At 28.1% G+C, this 21,135-nt stretch overlaps 1 protein-coding gene across 2 annotated transcripts in view; it reads right to left on the bottom strand.

Moving 5' to 3' along the window:
* Positions 1-19,766, bottom strand: part of LOC129958262 (proto-oncogene tyrosine-protein kinase ROS-like) — a 119,868-nt gene extending 100,102 nt beyond the window's left edge. For both annotated transcript variants that reach the window (XM_056070584.1, XM_056070583.1), the window contains exon 1: positions 19,658-19,766. In XM_056070584.1, coding sequence (XP_055926559.1) covers positions 19,658-19,762 — 105 coding nt within the window. In that variant the 5' untranslated portion in view covers positions 19,763-19,766. The remainder of the gene's footprint in view (positions 1-19,657) is intronic.
* Between the last annotated feature and the right edge of the window lie 1,369 nt (positions 19,767-21,135).

A 21,135-nucleotide genomic window follows, 5' to 3' on the forward strand; every position in this document is an offset into this window, starting at 1 on the left:
CCATCAACATTGGTTTTTAATTCAAAGCGTCCGAATTCACCTTGAGGAGTCAGACACCAGAATACCAAACAAAACTGTCAATTTTAACATTCCGGAAATCGGAGAAAATTGTCATTTTTGACAGTTCGAAGATTAAAGAAAAACGCCATGAGGAATTAAAATAAAAATGTAATATAAAATGTGTGTTTTTTTCAGTCTTCTTACTCTTATTTGGAATCGCTATTTGAGTCTACAGTCTATTCGCCACCTTTCAGATTGAATTCCACCCCTAACATCATAACATCGAAACTAAACAAAGCCGCTATTTTTAATGATTCGGAAGACCAAAAGAAATCGCCATTTTCAACCATCCGAAGAGTAAAGAAAAACGTTTTTAGCCATAAGGAATTTGATAACTTAATTAGAATGTGACACAAAATGAGCATTGAAGTAGATCAGAGTCAAAAACGAAGTCTATATTAGAAGTCTTTCCGACACTCCGGTCGTGAGATAATCAAAACTTGACTAATGAAAAGTCAAGGTTCAACAAGATAAGCTTTAATTATCTTGTCGAATAATTTCGCTTCCAAATTTCTTCATTTGATCTCCCATGACCTCTGAAGGGAAGGAAGAAAAAAACTATAGATTGAGATATTAAATCACCGAAGAGGATAATCAATTTAAATACTAACACATCTTTGTATATGAATAATGAAACTGCACTGATATATGTTTATTAAATTTCTTGTGATTTCTGTTACGTTCAGTTAAGATACAGAAAGCAATAATAAAACTTCTTTCTTGTTAAATGAATTAATTTGAAGTGATATATTTTATATTTTTAATTCAATATCGTCACTGTTACATCAATATGTCAAATCTTTCAAAAGTTTTTATTGATAAGAGACATTTATTTAGGTAAATTATATCTCTTCTTAAATTGTTGCTTATGATTTGTTTATAGAACTCAAGCTATAGGGCAGAAACAAAATGTTAGACATCGCAAGGCTCCGGCTATTCTAATTAAATTATCAAATGTGTATTATTTTAATTAAGTTATCAAAATTCTGCAATGTAATTTTTATTACTTGCGATATTTTGATATTACAAGAATGTTATATGAAATCAGTATGTTCGAATATCTAAATATTTATTAATTTTATAAAAAAAACATCGTATCAGATATTACAGTTTTAATTAAATTAATATTTTTAATATGTTTTAATAAAATAAAATCCAAAGGTGCATATGTGTGTAAATGTTATGGCCAATGAGAAATTAAATCATTTATTAACATAGGGATAATTGGAGTGCTTCAATAGGATTTTTATGTATATAGAAGATCTGGCCAATTTTAAATTGTATTACTTTAAATTGGCTATTAGCATTGAGATAATAGGCCATGGGACAAAGGAAAGCTCAAGGAAGTGTTGTTTGTTGGTTGGTAGATTTGGATTGGTAGATCTCAATGTGGCTATCATATTTAACAAGTATTATGAAAAACAAAATTGCTTAGGTCAAGGTATGATAGTGACCGTTACAATGGTATCTATAGGAAAGAGCTAACACTTTTCGAATAGATTTTTTTTTCATTCATGACTTTATTTTGTTTAGTTATATTTGTGGTCTATTAGCTATTGAAATTAGAATTTTCTTATTTTCATGACTTTCGTCCATGACTTTATTTTGTTTAGTTAAATTTGTGGTCCATCAGCTATTGAAATTAGAATTTGCTATCATACTGAATCAATACGAATCGAATAATAATGTAGTAGAATATATCAAATAATAATGCAAATATGATTCTGAAATTTTCACTAAGTATTTTCTCAAAAACAACATTTTAACATAGTAGTAGACCAAACTGAATTATTTAAATTTTATTCCCTTCGTAGAATGTATTAATGTATAAAATGATATAGATTATGCGTTTAAGTTTAAGAACAATAAAATGTTATAAAAATTTCAAAATCTTTAAACCAATCGCCTCTTGATGATGCACTCCCAAAAATCTTTCCTTCCAAAATTATATATATAACACCTATGAAAGAGACAACAAATGAAAGAAATAAACCATCGATTTCCAAAACAAATTTGCTTTACACATTTATGCGAAGAAATCATAGCAATTCGAAGAAAAATAACTCCATTTAGTAATGCCTGTTTTGCATGGAGTAATAAAATTGGATAAATTCGCGTTACAAACTTTTCATCCCATGATGAATTTGTTTAAACAAATTATCATTTAATAGTTTTGTCCCAATACGCTTCGAAATGTTGTATTGGAAGTAATAAAAGTTCAAATAATTTTTTGTGATTGCATAATTTGCAGTTTTAAAATAAATTACAACATCTATTTTTGAAATTACTTGAACAGAAAATCAGTTCTAGAATAAAAGATAGGCAGTCAGTTAAAGAAGATACCAAGTTCAGGCCAGCAAGATGTATTGCTTAAGAATGTTAAAAAGAATTATTTACAGGAAAATCAGTCTACGAAGGGGATTTCATCTTTCAGAGATAAGATTTCTTAACACTACTAAATAAGCCCCTTATTTGCTCAGTTTCCACAGAATTATTTATGTAAGGAATTCTTTTAAAAAAACTAATTAAATCAAGGATTACGCATTAAAAATGCACTATAATTCGAAACGTTTTATTAATCTAATTAAAACAGGTCAATTTTTTTCATTTTACAATGTTATATTGTAGATTTATTATTTCGAGTTCATTCGAATATTTCGATGAAATAAACTAACTTACAGTTATTCAAATAAAATACTATTGATCTTATTTCTGTCGCCGAAGATCAAACAACTGTTGCGCAATAATTAAAGATAAATGTACGGAACTTCAAAATACAACATCATTTCACAGAAAACATTCAAAGAAAAAATATGATAAATGCCAAAAAATTAAACCTTGAGATTTTGATGAATCTCCATGTTTGAAGTCAAGCAAGACCGTAAGACCTTCAGTGACCTAGATAAATAAGTCAGAAAAAAAAATATGATTTGGGAAATTATGTCTGCATATCTGTCAATTTCTCTGCAAACATGATAATTTGAAAATACACCACAGCAGAGCAGAAAAATACACCATAGGAGCCATATGCTACAGAGCAGATCTTTGCATCAAAATTTAAGATTTCTCTCAAATTTTGGTAGAAGTCTGATTAAGGGAACTCTGTCTATCCATTTGTGAACACGATTAGGTAAAAAGAGTCGCAAGCTAGATAGACAAAACTTGTCCATTCGTATTATGCGAATAGGACAACTGAAAAAAGTAAGAAAGTAAATAAATGATATTTAGTATGTGTGCTTGTAACTAAATTCTCAACTAGCTTCAAATTTTTCACCTTTTATCACTATAATAAAATGCACAAAAATGTTCCATATAAAACTTTAAAAATAGTTATTTTTTGAAAATAGCAAAGTTCACCTTGAAATGGATTCCAATATGATATGCGTTCTATATAAAGTAAATATACAAAACGTCGAAAGAAGAGTTCTCCGCTGTTTTATATCAGTTCATTGTTTATTACTGTTATCATTTGTTGCCAATCTGGTAACGAGCTACTTCGTATTGTAATCGGCAAATCGAGATTCTGAATAGCTGTTCCACGAAAACTATTAGTTATGTACTCAGACATTGTTCTGAGTTAGTTCAAAAGTGCAGGATTTATCTCTAGTATCTTTAGAGTCATTACAAAAATATCCTAGCATGCAGTCTGTCATCATCTCGTAAAGGATGACAGAAATTTTAAAGTTTAATTTTTTTCTCTTTACAACAATTAGGACTACACTGAGTTTTCAATTAAATTAAATTATTGCCCTTGAAACCAGCCTACATTGGAATGCTCTTCAGTGTAGATATTTGCGGAGACATTAAACAATTTGTGGTAACTAAAATTGTCATAATTTTATTTAAAAACGAAATTTCCTGCCTTCTAAGCACTTTTTTTTCAGCTGCATAATTTTTAAATGTTTTTTTTAATAATGCAAATTAGCCCAAATGATTAAAATTTTCACAATGTTTTCACAATTGGTATTAGCTTGATAATAGTCTTTCTAGTCAGAGTTATTTCCCTCAATATAAAAGTCGTAGAATACCTGAAGCAGTAACGTTACTGCATCCATGGTTAAATTCGTTCTTTGCGTTCGTTTCAGGTATTACTTGATTTTTATTACCGAATTTTATATTCTATTTTAAAGCTACTTGAGGGCTATTTTGGGACAAACTATTTTATGCTTTATTTCTGTAATAAATAGATTTTAAATCATTTTTATTACAGAAATAAAGCATTTTTCTTTGATTTCTTGATATTTTGAAAAAAAAAAATCTTGAAATTCGAATTGATCTGGATCTACTGACAAATGTGGCACGAAGCGTCTTTAAAGGAAAGCAAGTGCGCCTCTGAAACAGTTCATTTGTCATGGAATTAAACACAATGGCGCACGGGCCACACACATATACTTCAGCGAAGTTCTCCTCTTTTCCTACGATTAACGTTACTGACTGAGCAAATTCGTCCTAAACGCAATAAACGATATTAGATGTTTAACATTGTTAGAAAAATAAGAGGCACGGCACTGAAGGTCATTAGTGGATGGAAAACACGCCACCAAAAAAAAAGAACTTTCTTTTGTTGAAAATGATAACATAATTTGATCTTTAAAAACTTAAGTGTGATCTCTTTTCAAACAAAAATTACCGCAATGGATTTGGAATTTATAATACCAAAGGCGTGTTCTCGATGTAGTGCACGTAGTGAGATAATTGGAGACATATTTTGTTGAGATTATCAGCATAGAATGTGCTTTATAAAAGAAAACAACTGACAAAAAGTGTCTCAAAAAATGTGACAAATCAAATTTCGTTGTCATGGTAACGGAGTTAAAATATCAAAAAAGACAGGAGTACCGAAAATAAATAAATAAATCGATATATTTATTAATTATTGTTGCCACGGTAACGTACCTGAAATGTCAGGGGAAAAAACAGAAATATTGAAAGCAAATTAATAAACCAAACCATTAATATATTGTTTTTCTAGAAATTCGTAGGGCAATAATTGAGATAACCTTTGCAGTTATTAATTAGAATAAAATTTTTAAATTAATCTAGATAAAAAAAATTATTTCTGAATGAAAATATATTTAATTCCTATTTTTCTTTATTCATTGCAAACATCATATATTGGTTTTCTTTATAAATGTTTAATATGCTCCATTTGTCACAATTTTAGTTCTTAAAATGCTTCTTTGAATCAAATTATTCCTTCCTTTTTAGAAAATCTTTGTTTTTAATCTTTAATTTTTATGTAAATTTTGATAAGAAAATTAATTTTATGCATTGCTGAAAACTTCATGAAATTAACTATGTATCTTTCTTTTTAGTTCTAAATTCTAAAAATAGCTCTGAAGCCCAACAAAAATTTTTGGCCACAAAGATGGATTGTGACAAAAAATGTAAGTGATTTAATTATTTTAACCTTATATAGCACATCATTGAATTTTGCAATATAATATTTTAGAAATTGATCTGTTTTCATATAGATTATTTAAAATGATCTAAAATATCACTATGGGTATATGGCACAAAAAAGAGACTTTCAGCCATCTTTCTTGAACGTGTAAAAGAAGCTAAATCATCACAAGTAATTATAAAGTCAAATCACTAATCACTTTTGGAATATTTTCAGTATGAAAAATTCATAGAAAATGTAATTTCTTATCTAACCGTACTCATATCGGTATGATTCAAAATTATATTTTGGATTTCATTTTGCTTCATAATCAACAATGACATGTAACAATTTATTTGAAGAATCAATGTCATCAGTTATACATCAAATTCTGAAGTCATTTTGATTGAAGACAGGAATAAGCATTTTATTTATAAGATGGAAAAGAGAAAAAGCTTAACAATTTGGATTTAACTGATTAACAGTAATATACTAATCCGACGTTAATGGCTAATTCTTTCAACTTTAGAATGTGTACTCATTAGAGCTTAAGTGCCATATATTAGAGCTTTAAACTTTATCTGACGTTACAAAATATATACATTACGAATCTTGAAATAGGTTAAGAAGTGATAAAGTCAAAAATACCTCTTAAATTTATCCAATTATCCACTAATCCTCCAATTATATATTTTGGTGATTGTGCAGTTTTCGGACCACAATAATTCATTCACCAGTTTAAAGATAGCCAGTAGAGGTGCCAATTTTTATTATTTGTGAGAAACAGGTGCTTTTAACACATAGAAATAAATAATAATTTTACGGCAATATTTATTAAAAATACCGTCAAGCTTACTTATATTACTGCTCACAGTGCAAAAAATCGCATATTAAAATTACGTTATGTTATGTTTTGAAATCCACTAACTGTTACTCCATATCGCCAAAGAAAGCCATTGATATCTTGCTTTCAGTCATTGAATTGCGTTGACTTAGCATCCGTTGGTGATGTGAAAAGACACCAACTAGTAGATTTTAAAGAAATGTAATTTTTGTATAAAGACCTTTTGCACTTTTAGTATTTCCTTCTGAAGGTTTATTTTAACTAAAAAAAATAAAAAAATAGCATCGAATATTAATATTAGTTCATTTTTATCAAATCGATGAAATGATTTCTTGAAGTAATCATCAGTTATAACAGTGAGTTACTTTAGCTAGTTAATATATAAGTCAGAGTGCAAAACATTTAACGGTCAAAGGCGTGCATTTCTTTTACCTTGATAAAGTTAGGAGAAAAATACTTCATTTTTGACTCTACGATTATCATGATTGCATCAATGATGGCAAAGAATATAATTAGATTTTATGTTCGCGTTTTTATGAGCAATACTTCTCCCTTTTCGACATTGATTACAGACTTGCTTAGGAATGCGTGTTGTAAAATATTTGTTTTGAAAGCTTAAAACAATTTTAACTTATTTAATATTTTATTTTAGTGCTTTACGTCAGTTTATCTTCGTTTTCATATAACGTAAAGAAAACTACTTAATTTTATCTTAGACATTAAAGGCTTTCTTAAAACTATGAAGTTTCTTAAAATCAATACTTCGTGGAAATGTTTTATATGTTCTTTTCGTCTAGACGTTTATTAACATGTGAATTTGAACATATGATTTATTTGTATCAAGAAAAGACACCAATTTAATCTTCCATTTCACAAATAAATTTTAATCCTGAAAGTTGAAAGCATATTTATATATCAAAGTTTCAACTTTCGGGATTAAAATTTTTTGTGATTTATAAGACATTGTATATATATCATTGCATGTGTTTGTGTGAGAGAGAGAGAGTTCTAAAAATACTTCTGTCCTAATCACTCGAACTTGGGCTTTATTGTAACTTTCATTTTTTCATTCCTGAATTGTGCGGGCTGTTTTTCTCACAATACCAAAATACTGTGTCGGCATATTCTTTGCTGAACTATATAATGCTTAGAAATGCTTTCTAGCGGTCTTTATTTTCTGCTTTTTTTCTTTCCTAGTCGGCACACCGCACTACTCTTGTCGATCCTGACACAAAAATCTTGATAAAAGATAAGAATTAGATTATTTCCTTAAAGTTATGAAGAATATAGAACTCCGTGCCTGTTTCTCAAACAATGTTTTACATATATACATCATCATCATCATCATCAAAAGTTTTGTGGAAAATAAGCCCCTGTGAAATGTGATTTACGTCCACAATGATCATAATCCGGCCAAAATATGGAACAAAAATAAATGAATAAAGATTTGAAAAATAATTATTTGAAGATATATTAATTAGGCTCTTATCTATTAGACGATTTTGAGAATTAGTTGGTGCATAATTTGCCTTAACTCGCAAAGAGACAAATTGATTTCATTCCAAAATTTTGAGCTTTATGAAGTAACTTTTTAAAGTAAACGGAGTGATCTACTGATCTATTTTGTAATCTATTGAATTTTTGGATGAAAATTTTTTATAAGAATAGTTTTAGGAAAATGCACAAGTAAATATGGGTAAAGTAAAATGCACAAGTAATTATCTCTTTTGCAGCTGAAGATGTTGAATAGGTTTAAATGACTCTCAGAATTTAAGGATTTTGAAGCCATTTATTTTCCCAAGCATAGCAGCAGGATATTTCTCTAAATATTGTACTTTGAAAACCTTTCGCCATCACTAGTTCTAATTATGACTCCATTTAAAGATGCATATATGTGTAGCTTAATATACAATAAATATGATCTCTTATCAGAGACCTTGCATTAATTTGATCCAAAACATCGATCATGCCGTATCAACTCAGGTGTTGGATTTCTCGAGCAACATTATTATGCTGGAGGAGAAAGCTGTTCTCGTGATCCGTGTTTAACAGCCAAGCATATTAGAAGCCAAAAATAAATAAATAAATTCAGATGAAATTTTTTTCATCTGAATGTTTTGAACTTTTATTAAAGTTTTTGATGGCAGCAATTTTGGTGGCAAAGCAACATAAACATATTTGCATAAAATAATTTCCTTAAAACTGGGAAAAAAATTCCATTAAAGTGACTGCAACTTTAATGTCAAGATGATGCAAATAGAACCCACATTCAACTGTATAAAACAATTAGCTGCGAAGCTGCAGCAATTTTGACGCCGAGCAGTTTAGAGCAATTTTGTAGATGCATGCTTAGTTCAATTAGGTTAGCATAAAATTTTATTTTTGACAGAAATTAATCAAATGCATTTAAACGGCTTATTTGCATTAAATTCTCCACGCTGAAAAATTAAATTGCTGTGAAAAAACCACGAAAATCAAAAATGTTCGTTGAAAAGTTGATAAAACAGATCTAATTAGAGAGCTGCTGTAGAAATGGAGAACCAAGGTTACTTTCTATTAGCCAGTTTTAACTCTTTTGCTCAATTACTCGGCTGATGCGAAAGCTTCAAGGCGGAAGAAATGAAGCTTTGGAATGCAATGTATTAGATAACACACTTGCTTAATGCACGCTCAACGTATTCTTGAACAAATGTAAGGAAATAAGTATTTAGAATTGCAATTTAATGTACCATTCGCAAGCCGTTTAGTTAAGTTTCGGAGGAAATTTTCCATATGATTTTTTTTTCTTTTATAATAAACATAATATTTTAGAAAAAAATTTATTATTATTATATATTTATTTATCTAAACATTAAATTACTAATTAATTTGCATCGTAAATATGGAATGTCGAATAGTAAGAGAGGACAAAGTAAGTTTCAAATCAAAAAGCTAATTTTTTTTGAAAAATTCATAAGATTTTTAAGTAATTTTAGTTTAGAAAATTAATATTCTTTCATTTTAATTCTAAAACATTTTTTTAAAAATGCTTTCATGATGAAAGTTATTTTCACGTTAAATGTAATTGTATTTTTTTTTTAATGAAAATAATCCACCAACTATCAAGTTTCAATTTCGGGATTTGAAGATGTAGGAACACAAGGATCGATTCTATAGAAAATTAACCATGTATGTAAGCATGTGAATATTAATCCTTCAAACTGCTAATCATTTAACTTTGAGTAATATGAAAATGTTATTTTAAATAGCTAAATTGGGCTTCTAATGATTCCAAGAGTCAAGAATATCTTACTAATGAAATTTTCAGCAAATATGCAAATAAATATGAATAATCTTTTTTGAGCTGAATATGGAAGGAAAAGGGGAAAAAAATGTTGTGCCACCCCGAGGACGCGCCTTTTTAGGAGTGGCCTAAAGAAGAAGGGGAAGAAAAAAAAATGGGGGACCGATATAATTTATTAAAACCTCAATAAGGACTAAAAAATATTGTTTACCATTTTTAATATTGGGTGATATTAAAAAATTTTTTAATATCGCATTAATAAAAGTTGTAATAATTTAAAAAAGTGTAATTTTATGTAAAATTTAAAAATAGCTTAACTTATAAGTTCAAAAGTTAAAAATTTGTTTTTTTTCTAGTAATTACAGAATTTCTATGTTATTATATTAACATTTGTGATGGGTAGGATAAAACCTCCGAGAGGGCTTAGTTTACTCATCACTGACTTGAAGAGTAAAATCTACTACTTTAACTCGATATGCCATTAATTTGAAAAATTATATACCCTTAATTTGAAAAATTGTATAGCCTTAATTTGAAATTTGGAAAGTGGGGTGTAATGCTTTACATCGGGAAAAAAAAACTTTTTCGCTTAATGCTTTTTCTGCTACATATTAATTTGAGTTTATCATCAGAGAGGATTTGGCGAGTCATATAACATATACTCAAAGCAATTATATGCAAGAACATCTATATTTTAATAAAATATATAAAATAAATACTTTTCTGAAAGTTAATAAACAATCTAGGTTATTTTGCACCAAAATTCCATGACGCCGAAATTCTGTTACTCAGTATGATTACAATGATGAGATTACAATGATAAGCTTATAAAATGATAATACGGAACAAACAAATAATAATCATGTACTTGATAAAACTGTAAAAAAAGAAATGATGGTAGAGTTGAGCAAATGACTACTTAAGAGCTTAAGTACTTAAGTGATGGTGAAAAAAATTATAGCATGAAGGAAGGATGTTCTGTATGCATCCATAAATTAAACTCAAGTGCGCTGCCTTTAGACTAGATTACTATCGAATCTATTTTCACAGAAAGCCTATACTCATTATGAAAAAAGTCGGATATAGCAGGAGTTGCCATCTTATATATATATATATATGATCCGAAAGTTAATTAAATGTTTTAAATAAAACTTAATCAAAATTAACTTCAAATTTGTTTTTTATTCTTCTAAAAATAAATAATTTATCAAGACATATATTAGCAACACTTACAATAATAATAAAAATAATAACGACAAATGATTTCTGTTCTAAACGCTGACTTCGGGACACAGAATGGAAATGGGGGGAACTAAAAAAGACTAGGACTTCATATAATTTTTTAATATGTAGTTTAAGACAAGCCTTCAAATAGATAATGCAAAGCAAAAATAAATTTCAGATGCACTCAATCTTAACGTTATGCCCCATGAGGTGAAGTGAAGACGTGAGGAAGGTACAAATTCATAAACTGATTCTAGCTATTAAAACCAATTTTTTTTGAAAAAAAGATACTTTATGTTAGTGCCAAAATGGAACTTATCGGTTAAAAAGATCAATACATATCAATAGTATTAAAAGTATTTTGGTATTAATTATTTAAAATTCTAAAACACATTAGAAACGGAAGAAAATGAATAAAAAATTACAGATTTAGAAAATATAAAACAAAAAATAAATAATTTTTGGATTTATTGATTCTTAACCCATGCATTACACTTATTAGAGGGATGACAATAGAAAGAAAGGGAACAAAATAAATATAAAAAAGTAAGGAATATCGAAATTAAAAAGTGCAGACCAAAAAGAAATTTAACCCTTAAAAGGAGAACAATACATTTCAAGTATACTAAAGATATCTAGACATGAATTGTTTGTTATAAAATTCATTGAAAGATGGTAAAATTCAACAAATCAAAGCTGAAAAGGGGATTAAAACCGCTCTGAAAAGTTAGAATCCCTGGTAAAATGTTAAAAATTAACAATCCCAAAGATTTAAAGATTGAAAAACTAAAAGAACAAACTTGATAAACTGAAGAATCGAAAATTACTGATTTAACAAATAAAAGCATGCGAAAAGAAGAAATGACGATAGAGATTGACCAATGGTCGTAAAAAAAAAGAACAATCTGACATGGGAAGGAGGAAGATTTTTGAGGCACCCATAAATTAAAACTCAAGAGCGCCGCCTTTTGAAAAGAGCGGGATCAAATTTATGTTCCCGGAAATCTGATCTTCAGCGAATAAACTAGCCAACGGCCATCTTAATTCACATCGGATCGCTTTCTACCTTTGAAACTATTTTGTTTCGGAGTTCCCTTGCATTACAAAATAATAAAAAACAGTCATAATGGAGGGGGGTGCGAACTCGTTGGAGCGTTTCAGCCACTTCCGCTTTATGAAGTAAGAGCCCAGCTGACGGCGGAAGCGCAATGCACCGGAGCGCATAGTCAGGAAACCCATTGTATTAGCACCTTCTACCCCCTCCAAAAACCGACAAAAACACAAAAACGTCCCGTTCAAAAATCTCGATGCAGATTCGTTTCAAACTGGACAAGTTGGTATGCGCTCTTGGAAACAGGGCTATATAGAAAAAATGAAAACATTATCGCTTCCTTTATTTTGATAGCTGACAACAATTGATGTGCCAAAACACCGACGACCCCCCCCCCTTCTTTGTATTTTCTGATTAGGCACCTAACTCAGTTTCAATAGGGCTTCGGAAACGTTTTAGCCAGTGCGTCCCTTTCTGGTCGAGGTATTTATCACCCCCACCCCCTCCTCTGAAATCCTTATATTAAAAAGCGGCATGCAACATATATACATAAAAATAGTGCTATTATCCAACTCATCGATTGAAAATTGAAATTCAATATCTGATTTTGATTACAAAAAATGACTCTCTTTGTCACCTATTACAATCAAATTTTATTATTTTTTTTATAAATAATCTCACTTGATTTCAACAATGTTTTGAATTCTATTGAAAAATGAAAAAAATTCTTTTCACCCTGTAAAGCAATTCAATAAAAAAAGAAAATATCACTATGTACAGGAAATTTTATAATCATGGGACAAACTTTGAAGCTTGTTAAAAGGTCACTAAATGGAATATTTTTTTGTGTAGGAATGTATAGGTGGAAGTGACGTTTTAAGACACAAATACAAGAAATAAACATGAAATGAATCATAAACCATTTACTTACAGCATCCTTGAAAAGTGCAATTTTAATGCATTTTTTTACATATCTGCTCAAAATTGCGATCTCCCACAGTAGCACAACTATAGCAGTTTGGTGGAGTAATTGGTGCTCAGATTTTGATACCAAGTAATTCATATAAAACTTTAGAGCATCGAACATTCCATTGATGAAGTTCAAAAATATATACCAATTACTCTATCGACCTTTTTAAGCATTTAAGCATGCATCATATTTAAAGACGTAAAACTGAGCCTTTACTGTAAAAAATGCAGTAACGAAGCACTTTTCAACGATGCTCTAAGTAAATGATTTCTGTTTCCTTTCATGCTTATGTTTTGCGACTGTGTCTCTAAAAGTCACTCTATTCATACATTTATATGCATAAAAAATTTTTTAATGTAAATATACACTTTAAATATGCATAATTTACATATAGTCATTAAATACACTTTCACTATCCAAAGATTGTCCCTTGAGTTTGGAAATAAACTGTATATTATCAGAGTTTCATTGTATTGAAATTGCAATTAAACACTTTCAGAAAATAATCAAAATTGTATACAAAATAAAAGATAACTGTCAGTTTGGTCACGAGCGAACGACTTCCAAAATGCAGGTGACTTCTCTTTCTATCTGCTCCACCCCTTTTAATCTCAGCTTTCTTTAGCAAGGCATAAAATTTTACTACCACTAATAATGAAATAATTTTTTCCAGCCTTTTAATTCAATTTCAAGGAAGACTACCAATGCATATAAATAATATTCCGTCGTAATAAAATAATAATCAAAAGCAGGAGCAAAATAGAAAGAAATTATTCTTTATTGCAATTTAGGAATTATAGAAACATATAAGACGCAGATTGACTTAATTTTTTAACTATATTTTGATGCCCGCTACAAAGAACTTAAATATAGAATGTTTTTTAATGTTCTAAATGTGAAAAAAAGTGTTCAGAAAAGTATTTTTTATATAAAAAATATCGAAAGCATTTATCCTTTTTCAAGAAGTAAGGAAAAATCATTTCTTGTTGAGAGCTCCTTTCAAGAACTTTATAGTAATAAGGCAGAAATTATTCATACAAAAATCCTCCGCTATTTCACATTGGTTACCAAAAATTGAAATAAAAATTAATATCTCTGAAGAACGGATTATTTTTTATTACTCATTGTTGATGGAATTCTTCTTTTACAATTTAAAATCTGAATTCTGGTGTCCTCAAGCATTTTTTTCCATTATCAGTTTTAAATGTCTTTATTGCTGAAATGGGAATTTTTCTTAAACAGATAGTACAGAATATCAAGATTTATAAGAAGTTTCGAAAAATAGTTCTTAATGAATAAGTTCAATAATAATAATAAAATTATCATTGCAAAAGAGGGGCTTTAAAGATTTCAGATTCGGAGAGGTACCATTGCACTATAACCCTTACCCCAAAGTTTTCAACAAGAAGGAAATAAGTTATATAATTTTCAGGAAAAAATTTCCAACTATCATAAAATAGGAAGGTTTTAAAAACATCTAAATTTAATTAATAACTTTTTGAAAGTGCAAAAATTATTTTTTACTAGCCATTAAAAATAATTGCTATGAAAATAATAACACAATTTTGCCAAAAACTTTTTAATATCCAATTAGTTTGTATATCTAACTAGTATTAAAAATTAAACATCTGAAGAAATGTAATTTCCTATTAGGGAGAATTTTGTTCTTAAAACGTTATCCGAATAAAAATGTAAAAAATGATTTTACTTAATATTACAGTAATCAAAATATTTTTAATTCTTTGAAACATTTGTCCAGTAAAGAAATCTTCAAATAAAAAAAAAACGAAAGGTAAAAAAGTATTTAATCATCATATATCTATCTATGAAAATCTATTTCATCACTGTTAATATTCTTTAGAAGAAATACTTCAGAAAATTTCTAAAAATGTCAATAACAGTTACTTTGGTGATACATCAGTTTTTGAATTCTTAAAGAAACTGAAGCAGAATGTTGACATTATATTTTAACCGCAATATCATCTGCATACCATTATGGGTCATGCGCCAAAAACAATTAATTTTAAACCTCATAGGGTATAAATTTCAATTCATTAATTCATGAAAAATTTTCAAGCGAAAATTATTGGAATTTTACTAATCAATTAATCAATTTACTAAATGTCAATCGGGATAAAAAAAATTCCAAAGAGTCTAAAACCACATTTTTTAATTTAGGACTCCTAGTATGATTACTTGATATTTTTTTCCAGTTTAAGTCCCCTAGTATGATTACTTGATATTTTTTTCTAATTTAGAAAGCAATTTAAAATTTTTGCACAAAATCGGATATAATTTAGCTGCTTTAATAAGTGTAAATATTCCAGTGGACAAACTGAAGGCATAGGCGAATGCTTGGCGAAGTCCAGTATTAAACTTGACAGCTTGTATAAAGAAAAATCGCTTTCAATCGTTAGAAGTTAAATGCTGCAGGGATAGAAGGAATATTTTTCCCTACTGAGTTGTGTTTTTGCTCTCCGTGATTTAACGTTTCCTCATTTAAAGTCCCGGGAAGTACAACCATTGAGTTCTAAACAGTCCTTCGTATTAGCTAAAGTATATGTTAATAGATCAAATGTATGTTTAGAAGACGTATATATCTGTTCATTTTACATAGCTCTTGATTTAAAAGTTCGCCTCGAAATCCTGGTTGAATTGATATTTTGTCCCGGTTCGCCTTGTAAGAGCAATTCGTAGAGTTATTTTTAAGAAGAGATAAATGATATCGATAAAATTCTTCGAAGTTTTTCCCTAAGTCCCAACAGGTTTAGTGTATTGTCCCGATATATATTATTTTAGTACTTCGTGGTATTTTTTGTAAAGATGGAGATAAATAAAAGATAAGGTTTTTAAGATAAGATAAATTGAATTGATAAATTGCTTCAATAATTTTTACTTTTTAATGTATTGTCATGTTAAATTACGTATGATCTTAAATATAAAAATGCTAAGTTAAAAAAAAATTAACTATAATAATGAAATTTTAATAATTAAAAATTAAAACTTTAACATTTCATAAAGTAAATATACAAATAAGCTAATCATGTTCTTTTTTCAAATTGTAAGCCAGTACTGAAACAAAAATTTCGCATATTAAGCAATAAGATTTCTCATCAGGATTATTATTCAATAAGATCAGTTTTCATTAAGAAGTTAAAATATTTTCTATCCCTTCTATAAACTTAGTAATAACTAAAATCAACCAACTGAAATATTTTTTAACCTTTTTTGTACATTCTAGAAAAAGAATGTGGTAAGTCTTTGCATTGCCCATTTAGATCACCTATATTCATTTGTAGTTGAAAGAGAAAATTAAATTTAAAAATTCTTTTCAGTATTAACAGCATTTTTTTAAAAATCGAGGAAGAAAAATTCTTGATATTTGATTTTTTAGCTAAACGGTAGATTTCATAAGATGGTTTTCTATATTTCTAAAAATGCTAATTTAAAATTCCATAAGAGCTTGAATGTATCTTATAATAATGACTAGTTATCAATAGATTAATACGAGTTTTAAGAAAGCTAATCTCTTATGATAGTTAGCTGTATTTGAGCCTCATTATGCTAAATGAGTTGATATGTCATTAGTCTATAGTTAGAAAAAAACATTAGGATATTAACAATATATCATGCAAATAACAAAGAAAGTCAAGGTCCGGACGATTATTGCATAGTAGTAAAAATCTAATCAAATTGCATTTCAGTTAGTTTTTTTATTTGATGAAACATTGGTTTATAATATTTTTCCGTAATGAAAATGGATTTTTTAAAATTGAAAAGTACAACATATTTAAGCTCAAAAACATCAGTACCAATTTTATATATGTAATAATTTTTGAAATAATTTCGTTCAATTTCCAAAACATTCAACAAGGAAGAATTTCTTATAACATCTGTAAAATATTTTAGAAATCCAATCTGTAATTTGGAAGATAATAGTCTGTAAATTCTTTTGTACCTGTAAATTATTTTAGAAATCCAATCTGTAACTGGGAAGATAATAGTCTGTAAATTATTTTGTACTTGTAAATTATTTTAGAAATCCAATCTGTAATTTGGAAAACCATTAACCTGTAATAATTTACAGACCACCTGTAAATTATTTTAGAAATCCAAACCGTAATTGGGAATACCTTTAACCATCCTGATGTCAAATTATTCTTGATGGCGAGGACAGATCTTAGCTCTATATTTACCAAGATATACATTTGTTTGTATGTCACATGCATTCTGCTAAGAATGGAACTACCAGAAAAATGAGTTATGAGCTACATCTCCCTCACTTTTACTTCTTTTTAATTTGATTTTATAATTAATTTAATTTAATTTATTTTTAATTTGATTAAACTATTCGCACGTCAAAAAAGGTAAAGCTTTTGAGGTTTTAAAATCCTAATGAAGGAGAGTTACAAGAAGAGGATGAGATACAAGAAGAAGAAATTAATTCAAATACTAAAAATATCTACATGTATTACTATGATAATCACGTATGAATCATAGTTTCGAATAAGTGAAGAATAATAAAACTAATTTATGTTCGCTTTATAAGAATTCTTACAATTGAGGTAATCTGACAGCTTCAAAGTACATTTCGTTTGTAGTCAGATTGCAGACAAAAGAAAAAGATTAACCAATTATTAGTTGAGAAAGATAACTTTGCATTCCTAATTTTGAATCGGTCAAGAGCAACTGTGAATTATGATTAATTTATAGGAACTATAATAACTGAATTAATCTGGCAGCTATGAAATTCCGTTTCGTTCATAATCACAATGACGATAAAAAAAATCAACTAATTCTTAGTAATAAAAAATGACTATTAAAAAATTTAGCATTGATCTAATATGAATGATATTTTGAAATAGTAATTATAATGCAGATATTTACGAAATAAAATTTTTCTGTAGTCAAACTATTTGTTGCAAATTATGTTTAAAAAAATCCAGTATTTAAGTTTCATAATATTTTCAAGTGACAAAAATGCTTTGATACAACACTTGATATGGCGCGGCTCTGAGAGGATTTGATTGTCTGAAAAGGCGTAACTAGAAATTAATTTGGCTGTAAAATTTCAGAATTTGGTTTAAAGAGGAACAGCGCACTTAATCTTATAATTACAATTCGAAAAAAATTGAATACATTTAATCTGTTGTTTTCTGGAAAATGGAAATAACATGAATAAATGAATAAAAATAATCATTTTAGTATGTGAAGAGTTATTAAGGAAACCACAAATTTGGAAAATTGTTAAAAATTCCATAGTTTATCTCAAAGTCTCTAAATTTAGAATTTAACAATTCAAAGTAATATCTAGGTATGTCGATACTTCTATACCATCTATGATACTCTAACTAAACCATCAATATTTTCTTTTTTTTAACCTTTAAAAATGAATGTCCCTTTTGAATAAAATTTCGCATTTAAGTGCAAATTAAAAAATAATGTGAAAACAAATAAAATACTAAAAAACAGCAATAATTATTATGATTTACAATATTTTTAGTTGTCAGAAATCATTGCTTTGCTTAGAATCAACTGTGTTTATTAATTGAAATTGAGATTATTTTTTCAACTGAATATCTTCTTAAAAAATAAAGCATTTTTTTAAAATATGATTATGTACTTCATTATAATACATTGTTAAAAATTTTATATTTAAATACACTTTGTAAGTGCCGTATACTCTAATAGAACTTTCAAAGTACTTTTGTACTAGTACATCTAAGAAGTACTACGACTTCTTAGATGATTTTGAATCTGTTATTCTTTAAAAAATCGACTGAATTCTTTGCCATAAATTATGTTACAAGCTGCATAACTTTGATTTCCAGCAATAAATAAAACTTTATCGAAACAGTTTTCCTTATATATTTTTGCGGATAATTGTTTAGATTTTGTATTTTAAATTGACTGTGTTTTCATTCAATTATTATAAGAAGATTCAAGTGCAAATAAATTATTTATATATATTTTATTTATTTTTTGAAAAAACAATAAAAAGGATGTCAAATGAGATAAGAAAATGATACCAAAACAAAACCTTTCTGTCTTTCTTGCTATATTAGTTTTTTTGACAGCCAGTTTAAATTTTACATTTAAAGCGCATAAATACCCAAACATAATTTTAAAATGGAACAAAGAAATCATAAATACGAGAAAAACTATATAAAAGAATTAGGGTTTTTTTCTTCTGGAATTGTCAAGGCTAAATATAGAGCTAATAAAACACTTTTTTTAAAAAATCAAAATAACCTTATCAATACATTTTTTTTCAGACTGAGTTATTAAATTTAAATTGCATGCCAAAGATTTTTCTTTGCAAGAAAAAAAAATTCTTTATAAACATTATTTCACTTCATTTTTTTCTGATAATCAACAAGGCATTCAATAAATAAATAAATAAAAAAATAGCATGTCACAAAATAATAAAACGCATGAGTTTGTGATCAGCAGAATATGTCTCTAAATGAATACTCCTTTTTCCTCAAGATTATTGCAATCATTACATATTTTTTACAGGCGCATTATTAAGATTGAAATAAATGATTAAAAAATTTTATAATCACGAGATAATTTTTTAAAGAAAATTTAAAACTATTATATTAAAAAGAATCCGTACCGCAAATATATTCTCAATCCAAAGATGTATCTCTAATAACAATCATATAAAAATCATTGGTTATAATTTCAAACATTTCAGAACAAATCACCCTCAAAGTATTGAAGTGAGTACAACTTTTTTGTCAGGAAAAAAATTATAAACTTTTGATTATTTTTTTAGTGAAAAAGTTATTACTCAGCATACAAAAAAAAAATGTTAAATGACATTAATTAACACTTACCAGCCTGACGTTGCACTCTTTAAAACAAGGCACTAGCGGGAAACCGCAAACCAGAGATGCGCATAGCGCGGCCCCCACGACCAACGATACACACACCAGCTTCATTCTACATTGGACTCTACTGTGAACCGTCCCAGTGAAAGCTCTTCGAGTCGGACCCTCTGTGATGTCACGACCCGCGAACTTTTCTCATTGGTTGTTCTCCGTCCCATTACGAGATGCTCTACGCATCTTTAGCGTTGCGGTCGATTCGAATTCTTTTGTTTTTTCCAGATTTGTGTTCAGGAAAATACACAGGTAACCTTCGAAAAACAATGCTTTTAAAAAAAATGCCATGTTACACTATAATAGAATTCTGATTATCCGAACTCCAATAATCAGGAGGGATAATTATCCGGTTTCTTTTGAGGGGGAAGGACTCCATAACCAAAATCAAGTATAATAAACACAGATTGTGAAGCAACTGCTGCTGACTGATAAGTTCAATTAGTGATATTTTAATATCACTGCTTCAACATGAAATTTGCATTTTAGAAGTATACAAAACGTAAAAAACGCCTTTTTATTTAATCATTAAATTCATTAGTTGCAAGCAAATTGAGTTTTCCTTTCCTTAAGAAACAATATTTTTTTTAATCTTTTATCCGATTATCCGTATATTCGATTAACTGGACTAGGTCTGGTCCTAATTAATTCGAATTGTTAGAAATGTAGTAAAAAATATTAATAAAAAAACATGATATATTTTTATAACTAACAGAAATATGTTTATAAAAAATATTTTTTTCAAGATGTAATTGCAAAATAAATGAACACATTAAAGCTCCCATTTTCTGGGGGGGGGATAAGGGAGCAACTTAACATTTTAAAAGTGGGAAATAATTTAAAAAAATAATTAGAGTTTCCGATAATTTTCCGTTATCAATTATTTGTCATTTATAAACAATTCGTATAAATTCGTTAGAGGAAATTATTTTTAAAAGATAATAAAATAATAATTTAATAAACGGGGAATTAAAGCATTTAAAAAAAATGAGAAAAAAATTAACTAGAGAATAGAAAAAACTTCTTTTTTTTTTCATTTTATGTCATTTTTGCTCGTTTGATTCATAATTTGTGGAAATGATATTCAAGTATGAAAATGTTCATGTAGTGAAATTGTTATTGTCATATGAAAACTAGCATTAAATATATATTTTTTTATTATTTTTGCAATTTAGTTTTAATTTTCATTAGTATTAAATAACATATATGGTATATTTAATTTTATCCATTTTCATTCAGTCGATAAAAAAATATGAAAATTTAAAGTAATTTTTGTTTACACATTTTTTTTCATTTTTATCCTAATAAAACTTCCAACTGAAAAAGAAAAAACAAAGAAAGCTAGAAATCTAGAAAGTAATACCTACTTGTAATAAAGTGGCTATCTGATATCAATTGAGAAGTGCGAAAATTCCTGCCAAAAGTGTAGACTG

The sequence above is a fragment of the Argiope bruennichi genome, chromosome X1 (genome assembly GCF_947563725.1).
Source record: "Argiope bruennichi chromosome X1, qqArgBrue1.1, whole genome shotgun sequence".
In the NCBI taxonomy this organism is placed as follows: Eukaryota; Metazoa; Arthropoda; class Arachnida; order Araneae; family Araneidae; genus Argiope; species Argiope bruennichi.